Source organism: Schistocerca serialis, chromosome 7, assembly GCF_023864345.2.
Source record: "Schistocerca serialis cubense isolate TAMUIC-IGC-003099 chromosome 7, iqSchSeri2.2, whole genome shotgun sequence".
NCBI lineage: Eukaryota > Metazoa > Arthropoda > Insecta > Orthoptera > Acrididae > Schistocerca > Schistocerca serialis.
The window spans coordinates 427577644-427591313 of NC_064644.1; the positions used below are offsets into that span (position 1 = coordinate 427577644).

At 38.3% G+C, this 13670-nt stretch overlaps 1 protein-coding gene across 1 annotated transcript in view; it reads left to right on the forward strand.

The window, feature by feature from the left end:
- LOC126412869 (protein polybromo-1) overlaps window positions 1–13670 on the forward strand; it is a 325260-nt gene that overhangs the window by 131236 nt on the left and 180354 nt on the right. Inside the window, 5 exon segments of the mRNA XM_050082745.1 lie at window positions 5730–5885; window positions 5968–6135; window positions 6286–6425; window positions 11822–11957; window positions 12042–12209. Of these exon segments, the coding sequence (XP_049938702.1) occupies window positions 5730–5885; window positions 5968–6135; window positions 6286–6425; window positions 11822–11957; window positions 12042–12209 (768 nt within the window).

Sequence of the window (13670 nt, forward strand, 5' to 3'; positions counted from 1 at the left end):
ATTCTGTCGTGTTATAAAAATGTCCATTTGTGCCAAAACATTCTTGTTAATTTGGTGTGTGTTATAAAATTGCTGCAATATTAGGCAGACCTATTTCGTTTTATCTAGCAGACAGTGACAAAATAGACGTAATCAGATCGAGAAACTTGTTCTTGGGTATTATTTGTATTCACAGCTTTTTCAGTATTAGATAATGACATTTCGATTTTTCGTGTAGCAAAACCTGTGATGAACTTTGATAAGGTAACAGATTCTTTCGCAGAAGGGAAAGCACGCCATGTAAAGCTGTACCAAGATTAGAGAGGAAAAAAAAAAAAAATGCTATTAGCTAAGTATTGAAGAAATGTGTACTTTCTTGCTTGTCTCTTGTCTTTATTGGTTTTATGTATCCTGCATTTAATTTTATGTCACACAAAACAGCAAGTTATTAGCCAGTAGGCAATAAAGATAGCAAATTTTCTGAAGAGTTCTTGTTCTCCCGATTACAAGTAATCCCATTCGCTATTCATTGCGATTGAAAAAGGGGGCAGGCTTTCAAATGAGCCGACTGGGAGCAGGAGAAGCAACACAGGACATTTCAATTTCCACTGACCTGTGTAGGTTTGATGGCATCCATTACAAAATATACACGTTACAATTCCACTGAGTGAAATACAGCGACGTGCTATAGAAGAATGCTGTATGAAGAGGCGTGGCACTGCACTTTGGCACACTTAAGACCAAATAACATGTCTTACATTTCCTCGACACATATGTTTTATTTTTCAGACTCTTCCGAAGCATGTGCACTACGAGATGAACATATTTTCGAAAATTCGTTTTTCTTTTTAGTTTGACTCGGTTCGCAAATATTTTAGATCCGGGGCTGATGCGCAGAGCAGTCTGAGTTATAGTGGATAGTCTCCACGTGACCCATGCTTACATTTAGTGATTTTTGCTGTTTCCCCTTCTTTTACTCTCACGTCAAATGAAAACAAAACGGGTATCTGTGGCCGGGAGCTATCAACTGAATTAAAATACATTCACATAATTACAGAAGGCTAAAATATGTTATTAATTTCAGATTTTATTTTATTTCCACCTGTCTGACAGTCAAGCATTAATTGCCTTGCAGAACAATGAAGTTATTTTTGTCTGTTTGCTAAAGAAATTTGATTTTATTAACCTTTTCTGCAGAGGCAGTCAATGTATTTGAAACTAAATGTTTAATTCCACAGTTCAACTGTTTGCTGCATTTCAAGTGCACGTTTTCATCTTCTAGCATACAGCATTATGCCGTAATAAAGAACCAAACATGATATAATACAGCAATGGTGCTCCAAGAAAATTTTCGTCCCAAAACCCACACTGAAAAGCTTAATATCAGGTCGAGGTCTACTTCATTGGGAATCGGGACATACGAATGTGCACTTTTAAGTATGCACTTTAAATGTGCACATTTTAGTGTGGTTCATGATATTCCGATGCTCTTAGACTATCCTCTGATGTGTTGTTTCTTTTATGACATAATGTATGATATTTTAGTGTTTTACACGTACGTACATATGGGCTTCCTACATCATGGTAGCCACGCAAGTGCGGTGTTGCCTGTTACTTGCGCTCTGTGGCAACTGCTGAAACATTCCGATTTCTAACAGGTCACGGGATAATATTGTGAATAGTGGTTTGAAAAGTGTTACTTTCAAAGTAACTATCCTATAATGTAAGTTGAACTATGTGCGAGAATGTACCATGAATTTCTTAAATCATAGAGCGTTTGACTCTCATTTGAAAAATCAACTCTATGATGATGAGCCATTTAGAAGAATTTTGAACCCTGAAGATCAGACATTTATGTCATTATTAAAAATCAACATTATATGCGAAAGCTTAGCTTCTCCTGTAGCTTATTAACCTTAAAGACCAATATTATGCGTGAAAGATTTGCTTTTCTTCTAGCAACACAATGTATATTAATTTAGACTGTTAACTTTACCTGTTTGTGTGTTTGTGTTACTTAACAGTGATGTTGCTGTTGGCTGACTACATCACGTGACAATGCTCTGAATATCTGCTGTCATCGTCGGGCGAGATCGTGTGACATGAGCTATGACTGTCTTACCAAAGCGAATTGGAATCTCGATTTCAGTGATTCGGAAATTAACATGCAGTGTTTAGTGGAATTCCAGTGTATGCTATCGTAATACAAAAATATGAAATGTACATGTTGCTACACAAAAGATATTGCCAAAACATGTCTTTTTCCCTGAATTTTGTTTTCTAAAACGCCGGGAAATTCTACGCCCATGTATAAAACCATAACCATTCAAAGGATTGATAAGTTTTACAGTTCCGAGGGAAAATATACTGTCACTTAACATGGAAAAAAAGTGTGTTTTCACCCAGGAGAAAGTGTATGTTTAACTGGTAAATCCTGGAAAAATCTGGGAATTTTTTTCCCTTGTCCTCGTATACACCCTGTTTCTTAGATGTGTTGGTCAAACGGAAATTTATTGCACAAATCAGCCATTCTGTGTGTAGAAAACTGACAAAAACAGACCTGTACCTCAACAGGTGTAGCTTTCATCATCCAGCTCGCAAGAGAGCTGTGCTGAACACCTTAGTGCATCAGCCAGACTATTTCAGGCAAGGCCCACCTTGTGTCCAAGATTAATTGTCCGATAATGGTGTTCAGAAGGAATGGGTATTCTGTTATGATATTAGGTCAGCGATGTTGAATGAACCAAGATGTGATGATATTGAACAAGGCCCAGGACAGAGACGTATAATGCAACTTCATTTCTGCAATGCAACAGCTAGTAACAGGAGTCCTAAACAGGCAAGGAATCAGACCAGTGTTCTGGCCACCCAAGAAAATCAAAGAAATCTTGTCACCCGTTAAAGATATACTCAGCCTGAGAGTAACAGGAGTTTATAATAGTCCTTGCAAGTGTGGCAAAATTTATGTGGGCCAGTCTCTACGGATTGTTGCTGACAGTGTCATCGTAAATGCAGAATTTCAAAAATGTGCGGTGGGCAACTGCAGCCTGTTAAACACACGATTTTGTTTGATCAGATCAGAGTAATTCACATGGTGGGTGGCCAAGAACCTCACATTTGCATTTCTGCAGGAGTGCTGCGACTGTGTTGGCTGTATGGAACTGTTGGGACTCTGGTCAGGAAAGCCCTTGAAGTTAGACTATGACAAAACAACTTTAATAGAGTCACCAGCTGTGCACTTAGCGATTCACAACAGTGTGCATTTGATAAAGAAAGCGATTGGAGGAAGACATCTCACAGTTTACCACCTGATGCGAGTGGTAGCACAAAGATAACTATGGATGTAGGGTGTGCCACTTCAGTATGCGCTATTTCCGTTGTCATGATGTATTATGGCCAATAAGGGTCTGTCCTACGGTTGTAAAAGTGGGAGTCTTGCCAGTTTAATGATACACAGACTTAGCTCCTGACAACAGTGACTGAGGCAATCATCAAAAGCTTGGAACTTCATCTGAATTTACTGTGGGAAGTAAACACACAGCTTTTTATACAAGGACTCCTTCGCAAGAGACTTTGTACTTGTATTAGTTTTCTGTCCCCTTCCCAGAAACTGATGTTTTTTTTCCCCTGTTGGCTTACTTCCTAGATATTTGAAAGCATCTGCTTCTTTAATAAATTTTTGATTACAACTTATAAGGGGCGTTCAAAAAGAAACAAGCCAGAGGCATAATTACGGAAACCAGTACATGTATGTTAGAAGTACTGACTGTGGCTGTTGAGATACTTGACCCACTGTGACACAAGGCAGTGAATGGCTGTCTCATAAAATCCCCAGAGCTGTGAAGTTAACCAGTTCAGCACATATAGCTGGACCTTGTTGTCCAAGGTGAATCGTTTGCCCCTCAGAGCCTTTTTAAGGGGACAAAAAATGGTGTAATCGCAGGGAGAGAGGTCCGGACTGTATGGTGGGTGGCCAAGAACCTCACATTTGAATTTCTGCAGGAGTGCTGCGACTGTGTTGGCTGTATGAGGCTTTGCATTGCAGTGGAGCAGAATGACCCCATAGGTGAAATTACCGGGTTGTTTTGATTTGATCGCTTGGCGAAGGGTGGTCAAGGTTTGCGAGTAACACTGGGCATTCACTGTTTTCCCGTACTGCAGGAAGTAAATCAGAAGGGGCCCATCTTGGTCAAAGGAGAATGTCAGGATAACCTTTCCTGCACTCGTGTGGATGGCCTTGGCTTTTTTGGTAGTGGTGACCCTGGATGTTTCTGCTGGAGACTTTGTCATTTTGATTCTGGCTCAAAGTGATGAGTTATTGTGTCATCTCCAGCCACCACTCGTGCCAGGAATGCATTCCCTTCCCTAGCATAGCGCTGCAAATGAGCAGGACAGTGAACCATTCCCGTGACATGCTTCCTGGTGTGGTTGAAGACTGTGGGGCACCCATTGGACACACACTTTGCGCATGTGCAGTCGTTCCTTCAAGATGCTTAATCCAGCGGCTATGGCTTTCACTGTCACTCAGCAGTCCTGGGTAATGAGTGCATCCACCAGCTGGATGATTTCATCGGTAATGCAGTGTGGTGCTCCAGACCATGCATCATCGGCTAGTGACACCCGTCCTTCCCTGAAGCTCTTGTGCCACGCCTCGACCCATGCAAGGGACCTGCAGTGTTCGCTTTACACTTGTGGCATTCGTTGATAAATGTCTGTTCCTCCTACTCCTTGAGTTGTCAGAAAATGGACGACACTCTTTGCCCTTCTTTTGACATCTCCATTTCACTGTTTGCAATGTGACTGGCAATGTTTGATGATTGATGCATGCTTCTGCTAGTTCTGTATAGTCACATGACGTGCACACATGCCCTCTAGTGATGGGCTGTGAACATCCACACTCTGGTTGGAACCACAACTCGTTATACGTCATGATATTACCCTCCTGTCACTGGTTTGCATATTCCAGACTCCGGCTCGTTTCTTTTTGAATGCCCCTTATAAATCCTTCATTTTCTCTGCTGATTTTTATTTCCTCACTTTTCGTTAAGCTTATTGCAGGACTGCGTCTTAAATTACCCTCTGACAGACATTTATGTGTTTTTTTCCAATTTCTGCTTGTTGTCTTCTCATATCATCACACTGCATGTGTATGCTATGGTTTTCATATCTTCTGCTGATGACTCTTGATGAACTTTCCTCGTGATGTCATTCGTAACTGTGTTCAAGAGCACTGGTGAGAGTGCACTTCCTTGTCAGACCCTTCTACTTGTTCTAAACAATTTTGAATTTTTGTCATCTATTATAACACAGTTCAGGCACTTGTTATACATATTTCCGATTCTGAATGGCATTCTTTTTGACAGTTCCAGTCTATTCAGACCTTGCTTATCTCTTCGCATCTAACAGTGTCATAAGCTGTTCTCCCATTTTCTTTCTTTTGGTATCCTATGTAGGTTAGCCCCCCTGCTCTCCAAAATTTACTTTGTCTTATATCTGGTAGCTTCTAGATGAAACCAGTAGTAGATAAGGTGAAGCTTGTGCTGCCTCAATTGTCTTATCACAAAATGATGTTAATAGTCCTTCAGTTTGATGATGAAGGGAATGAGGTAAATCTGAAACACTTGAGTTAACTTTGAAGCAAGCTAAGACTCACGTAATTTTCATTAAGGTGTAGGAGTCAAGTTGTTCCTAATACTGTTTCTCAGATGTGAGTGGAGTTAGTGTATTTATTGCATGTCTTTTATGTGCAGGATTCAGAAAGTGAAGATGATTCTGATGATAGAAGTGCAAGACGTAAAAGTACAAGAAAGTCTGCTTCCTCAACACCAAAGCCAACAAAGCTCCGAGAGGATATGCCATTGAAGAAACGCTTACATGCACTATTTAAATGCCTTATTGACTATGTAGTAAGTTTTCATTGCTGTTATAGGTCATTGTAATAATTGCTATACTTGAGAACTTACTTTAAAGTAATGCAATATTTTGCAGCATGAAGATGGACGTCAGCCAGTTCTTATGTTCATGGAGAAACCATCAAAGAAACTGTATCCTGACTACTTTCAAGTAATAGCAGAGCCAATAGATATGCTGACAATTGAAGCAAATATAAAGAATGAAAAATACAATTCAGAAGAGGAAATTATTGCAGATTTCAAAGTAATTTGTTTGGATTTGAATGTATCTTCTCAATGTGTAATTCGTTACTCAGAAATGTTTGATGTTGATCAATCATAATCACTTACCAGTAAGCTGCTTCAGATTTCATAATTTTTGGTTTTACGAATGATTTAAATTTTATGCTTTCAGCTTATGTTTAACAATTGCCGTCAATACAATGAAGAAGGCTCAATGATATATGAGGATGCAAATAAACTAGAAGAAGTTCTGATGGAAAAGGTGAAGGAACTAGGAGCCTTACAAGAGAGTGTAAAGAAGACACCTAGAGTGTAAGATATAATTTTTGACGTGTTGCCTATAGTGTTAAACTTTCCTAAAATGTAGTGTATATAAATGTGAATTTAAATTTGAATAGAATAGTAGATAATTTTTTTACAAGTTTAGTCAAAGAAAATGAGATTACAATGTGGAGCATAGTGCACTGTAAGTCATGCCGTTGTCGTTACTGGATAATATTTTAGATTTATCGAGTGGCACATTTTCCCAATGTTTATATTACAGATATCTTCTTGATGGGATCTGTCTGTTTATCTCTATTTTTTTTACCTTGAATAATGTCTACATTGTGAGAAGTTTAATCAAATTTGATCAACTTGGTAGCAGCTGACAAGCAGCATACTACAGATTCCTTATATTCAACAGCAAAAAAATCATGTAGAAAGTTAGTCTCAAAAAATATGATGATGATGCAGCAAATATTTGTATGCTAAACTACCAATGATTGCCTTAGAACTGGGAACTATTTGAGTCGACACATCTGAATTCATTACACTTCGAAAAGTATTTTCCTCATCTCATTTTTCGTATAACTGTAGGTGAGCTCTACCTTTTTATTCAACCAACAGAATATAAGAACTCATCTGTCATAAACTTACTGCCCATCACCTCTGGCTGATTGATTTTGATGAAATGAAATGTATTCTAAGTACATTGTTCAAGGCCAGAAAACGTTTGTGCTCTAATATTTGCAGACTAATCATTTCTTTTAATAATGCAAGCAGTCTTAGATCTTTCTTTCTTTTCTGTGGATATAAACTGGTTCAACGAAGTAAGGTGACCAGTTCTTGGACAGCGAGTCTACACATCCTGCTGATGGACGTTTTAGTGTTCTGATTTGATAGTTTGTAGAGTATACTTAAAGGCATTTTTTTCTATGCCTCATTGTTGTTGTTTCACTAAAGTGTGATGTATTTAGTGTGTACAGGCCACTAGTATTTGCAGAAAGGTTTGAATAAACCCGTATGCACATAGGCTTTAACTTCTTGTGTAATTGGATTGATGGTTACTGCTACAGAACTTACTTTGGCGCATATTCATGTGTTGTTTGTTTTAGTTGTAAAATTGGTTTTTTGATGATCATACTAGGTTATAAACATGTTAAGTGGGAATGAACATCTGAATTGCGGAAAACCCGCCGAAGACTTAAAGAAAATGGATTTTTTTTTTTTTTTTTTGGTCAGTATTAACAGGGCTGTTTTCCCATAGCAAAAGACTGAGTGACATTTTGGAAGTAAAGATTCTTTTGCCACAAAATAGTATGACTGTTAAGGAAAAAGTATTTTTGTGTGGTAGGACATCTCTCACATCAGAGCAACATAAGGTTGATAGTGTTCAGTTAAATAACAACTAGCACCTGCAAACCATAGAAATAATTACAATGTGGACTGCATCAAGTTCAGTGTAAAAAAAGCGAATGTTGACCTCGTGTTTTGTACACAGAGATATCCTTATAAGGAACCAGGTCAAGAAGAGAGAAAGAGATACTGGAAGAAAGGACAGACAGCAGGGGGTGTGTTAGTCAGTAGAAAGAGGGTGCAAAGACTTGGAGGTAAACCATGTTCTGGTACAGGAAGTATCTAGAGGAACGGAAGGTTCCAAATGATTGGAAAAGAGCACAGGTAGTCCCAGTCTTCAAGAAGGGTCGTCGAGCAGATGCGCAAAACTATAGACCTGTATCTCTGACGTCGATCTGTTGTAGAATTTTAGAACATGTTTTTTGCTCGAGTATCATGTCGTTTTTGGAAACCCAGTATCTACTATGTAGGAATCAACATGGATTCCTGAAACAGCGATCGTGTGAGACCCAACTTGCTTTATTTGTTCATGAGACCCAGAAGATATTAGATACAGGCTCCCAGGTAGATGCTATTTTTCTTGACTTCCGGAAGGCGTTCGATACAGTTCCGTACTGTCGCCTGATAAACAAAGTAAGAGCCTACGGAATATCAGACCAGCTGTGTGGCTGGATTGAAGAGTTTTTAGCAAACAGAAGACAGCATGTTGTTATCAATGGAGAGACGTCTACAGACGTTAAAGTAACCTCTGGCGTGCCACAGGGGAGTGTTATGGGACCATTGCTTTTCACAATATATATAAATGACCTAGTAGATAGTGTCGGAAGTTCCATGCGGCTTTTCGCGGATGATGCTGTAGTATACAGAGAAGTTGCAGCATTAGAAAATTGTAGCGAAATGCAGGAAGATCTGCAGCGGATAGGCACTTGGTGCAGGGAGTGGCAACTGACTCTTAACATAGACAAATGTAATGTATTGCGAATACATAGAAAGAAGGATCCTTTATTGTATGATTATATGATAGCGGAACAAACACTGGTAACAGTTACTTCTGTAAAATATCTGGGAGTATGCGTGCGGAACGATTTGAAGTGGAATGATCATATAAAATTAATTGTTGGTAAGGCGGGTACCAGGTTGAGATTCATTGGGAGAGTCCTTAGAAAATGTAGTCCATCAACAAAGGAGGTGGCTTACAAAACACTTGTTCGACCTATACTTGAGTATTGCTCATCAGTGTGGGATCCGTACCAGATCGGGTTGACGGAGGAGATAGAGAAGATCCAAAGAAGAGAGGCGCGTTTCGTCACAGGGTTATTTGGTAACCATGATAGCGTTACGGAGATGTTTAACAAACTCAAGTGGCACGACTCTGCAAGAGAGGTGCTCTGCATCGCGGTGTAGCTTGCTCGCCAGGTTTCGAGAGGGTGCGTTTCTGGATGAGGTATGGAATATATTGCTTCCCCCTACTGATACCTCCCGAGATCATCACGAATGTCAAATTAGCGAGATTAGAGCGCGCACGGAGGCTTTCAGACAGTCGTTCTTCCCGCGAACCATACGCGACTGGAACAGGAAAGGGAGGTAATGACAGTGGCACGTAAAGTGCCCTCCGCCACACACCGTTGGGTGGCTTGCAGGGTATAAATGTAGATGTAGATCTATAGACTGGGAAATGTGAGACTGCAATTCCAAATATGCCAACAATATGTTGAAGGCTAATGGATGGCAAGAGTTACTGATTACAAACAACATCCTTTTGTGCAGTATAGGACTGAAATCGCATGTTAACAGGGAAATTGTAACCATAAAATTAAGGGGGTATACTACAACCTGGCTGTTGTATAGCTCCTTTCAATGGTTCTGGCAGTAAATAATAAGATCATCTAGTGTTTGTTCATGGATATTGTTCTTTGACAGATACTTCTTAATACTGTGTGTGTGTGTGTGTGTGTGTGTGTGTGTGTGTGTGTGTGTGTGTGGGGTGGGGGGGGGGGGGGCGAATTATTTTTCTTTTTATTTCTTCAACTTTCAAAGTACTGTTTGTAGTTCTTTATACGTTACAGATGGTTCTGAATCATCTACCTTTTCTTGCTTTTATTTGCCCTAAAATATTTTATCACCTACATTTTCATCATGAGCCAATTTTTTAAAGAACTTTTATCATTCTCATAATCATAGTCTTTTGGCATTTCTTTTGTTACCAGCTGAGAAACCCGGTGTTACCCAGATATTTACTTACAGCTGTACCCAAGGCTTCATAGATGGGGAATTTATTTTTGGACTTTCAAATCTTCTTTGTATACAACATTTGAACTAGGATGAGTAAGGACATTAATGAAGATCTTGCTTGCTTCACTGACACGGAAGAGAGCCATGTAGCATTGGCTGTGCAAAAAGCAACTGACACTAAGGTCTACGCATGCAGCATCCGGACTTGGCCTTTGTTTATGGTCACACTATAATGTAAGCTCACCAGGAGTTGTGCATGACAAATTGTTAGCGGTAAGCAGGATTCGGGGTATAAAAACTTGCTTGCCTTCACCACTGCCCATAAATATTTCAGCTTCTATGATGATACATTGGAGAGAAGTAGCTTTAAGCCTGTATGAGTGAAAGTTTCTGACAAGTGAGATAATGGTTGATGCTCTTGATCTGAGTTAAGTCACACCTCTCTTTTGGAAGGAGTTCCCAAAGAGTGAGTTAAAGTCTGATGTTCTAAAGCCACAGCAATTCCTGCATCATGGTCTTCATTGGATTCTTGAGTCCACTTAATCCTGAGATTTCAGCCATTGTGGTGGACACAGAAAGACTTACTGTTTTCTAAGAATTTATATTCGCTAAAAAAAATCAAAATGTAATTAGTAGACACCCAGAACACAAGGAATTTTCAATCAATTTGTTTTCGCTAACAAAGAATATAAATAAAAGCTATTGTGAGAACCAAAGTAGTGCTGTTCAGTTTTTAATACACAAAGTGAAATCTGTGGATCCTTGTATCGTAGACAAGTAAATTTGCTTTTAGTTTGTATTTGTAAAGGTAAGATTGCAGTACTTAATTCTGTCACTGACTTAACTTCCGAATATACATCTGTAACTGAGTTTGCTCCTTGATATGTCTTAAATTACTTGGTCAACATTAGCAGAATTCTTGCCACAATTTATGACAGCTGTGGCCCAGTATTAATGTTCCTTCTTCTCCTTCTTCTCCTTCTTCTTCTTCTTCTTCTTCTTCTTCTTCTTTTTTCTTTGCCCTATTCAAAACATGGTATTAGCACTCCTAGTGTGGACCAGCAGTCACTTGACCCATATCTGATGCCATAAACTCAGTTGGAAAAGCTGTTAGGAATCTGAATTCCATCAAAATCTGCCCTCATTAGATATTATGGTATGCCCTATTTAAAATTTAGTGTTTAGATTTGCTTTTGATGAGAGGCTGATTTTTGCAGTGTGGTTTTCTCTCACACAAAAGCTAACTATTCACAAAGGGTATTTTTTGTCTCAGAAGTGAGCAGTTCGACCAGCCTGTGGTATTAGATGGTGAACCTCTTGTCAATCCATGTTCAGGAGTCTGGAAATTCACACATTGGCCTCTTAGTGTATATTTTCTTTAATGTAATTTCTTGTTAACACTACGAGTTTAGTCCCAAGAATTAGCAGCTTTCACTCGGTTAATAGACAGATACAAAACCTGCATTTGGAGCGCACCTCCTTGCCTCATGTGCAGGAACGTGTGCAGTGTTCTGGTGCTTCCATTTTCGAGAAGCTACCACAAGAATTAAAAAATCTTGGCAGTAACACACACAATTTCAAGTCTAAATTGAAGAGTTTCCTCATGGCACACCCCTATTCTGTTGGGGAGCTCCTGACAAAAAATTAAGCAAATTCTTATGTTCCATTGTTGATCACATTAGTGTGTACTCAGCAGCTTGTCATCTGCACAGGATTTATGTTAATTTTATTTTATCTGTTATTAATTTTTCTGATGTTAATTTATGTACTGACTCATTCCATGACCATGGAGACTTGCTCCTCAATTTGCCCATACGGAACTAGGTGTATAAAATAAAAATAAAATAAATCACTTACAGGACAAAACCCAGGAAGGTCAGCAATGCAACAGCATTATCACAAAAATTACGTATGTTTTATGATGCCATCAGAGACTACAAAGATCCTAAGAACAGACAACTGAGCTTAATCTTCCAGAAATTACCGTCAAAGACTGTAAGTTGTTCCTCTTTTCAGTATGACAAATAAATGCAGTGTTGTTGAGAATGTGGATGCCTGCATGTGTTACGGTTGTTTCAGGAGTACCCAGATTACTATGAGGTAATCAAGAATCCAATGGATCTGGAAAAAATTGCTCAAAAACTTAAAACCAATCAGTATGAAAGTATTGAGGCAATGTCAAGTGATTTTGTTTTGATGTTTGACAATGCTTGCAAGTACAACGAACCTGACTCTCAGATATACAAGGTAGTGTATTGTTGACATTTTAAAACCCAATGTTAGTAAATTCTGGGTGTGGTAGTGAGAACCATAATGTTGTATATATCTTGTGCAGTGCTTTGATTACATAAGATGATTGGGAAATTTTAAGGTTTGACTGATCTTTTTCTGTGTTTATTTTAAATAGTCTTTAAATTATAAACAGAAATTTGAATACAGTGTTTCAGAATTCTAATGGGATCAGTTTGTAACAGTTCTGGAATTTAGTTGGATTTAATTCAAAACATTTCTTAAATTCTGACGTGTTTAATGTACAACAGTTGGTGTAATAGGCCAAAATGTGATTTCATATTAATATACCTCTTAAAAGTTCTGAACTCGTATGGTGTGGTTGGTTGAAGTTTAGTGACAAACAATTGGCTAAGAACCATTTATTAATGCTCATGAAAATTTTGTTAACTGATCTTTCTAAACGTAAATTTCATTTGCTATTTAATGCAATATTTGAATCATCTGCAAACATCACACACTTCGACTGTTGCTGATGGAACATCATAGAGATACACTAGAAAAAGTTAAGGGCGCTTTGATGGAACCTTGTTGGACTTGCAGGACTCTTTCCAATTGACACCCTTTGGTTTCTATCAGAGAGAAAAGAATTGAACCATTTTGCAGCATTTGCTGTTACACCATAATTTAATGAAACGGATATTGTGATTTATGTAGTCGAGCACTGTCGACAGATCCAAAAATATACCAGTACCCTGTAATTCATTATTTAATGAATTAAATGCATTCTCATTGTGTACGTATATAGCCCTCTCAATAATGGAGCTCTTTAGAAATCTGAACTGTAACTTTTGACAGTATATTATTCATACTCAGATGGTTAAGAAGCTGATTGGATGGAAATATGGCAATATTTCTCTATCTCCTTTCTTATAAGAAGGCTTAACTTCAGTATATTTCAACCATTTGGAAAATGTTCCAGTGATAAATGAGTGGTTGTACAAGTAACTTAATGTGTTACTGTACTCAGAAGAACATAACTGACTTTGCTCATAGTTTGTCATAACCGTTAGAAGTATCAAGGGTCATATTCCTATTTCTGAAATGATTTGTAATGGTTGGTCTGATATATTCCTTGGCAGCATCTACCAAACCTAACAACCCTGTCTTTTCAGTAACTTGAAATGTATGTGAATAGGGTACTGATTAGAAAAGACATGGACAGTGTTACCCAGAAAAGAAATATTCCTGTTAAACCGTAACACAGTTATTTGGCAGAGTCATTTTATTTTTTCTCTCCCATTTTTTGAAGGTAATTTGGTACAGTAGTAACCCTAGTAAGAAATCAATACCCTAAACTAACAATAATCAAATCACTGGATCGATTTACTGATCTCAGTTATTCCTGCCTTTATTTAAATTTTAATTAAAAGGTATCGGTGAAAAAAAGACAGAATTAAGTAAAATCTAGTCTGTTTT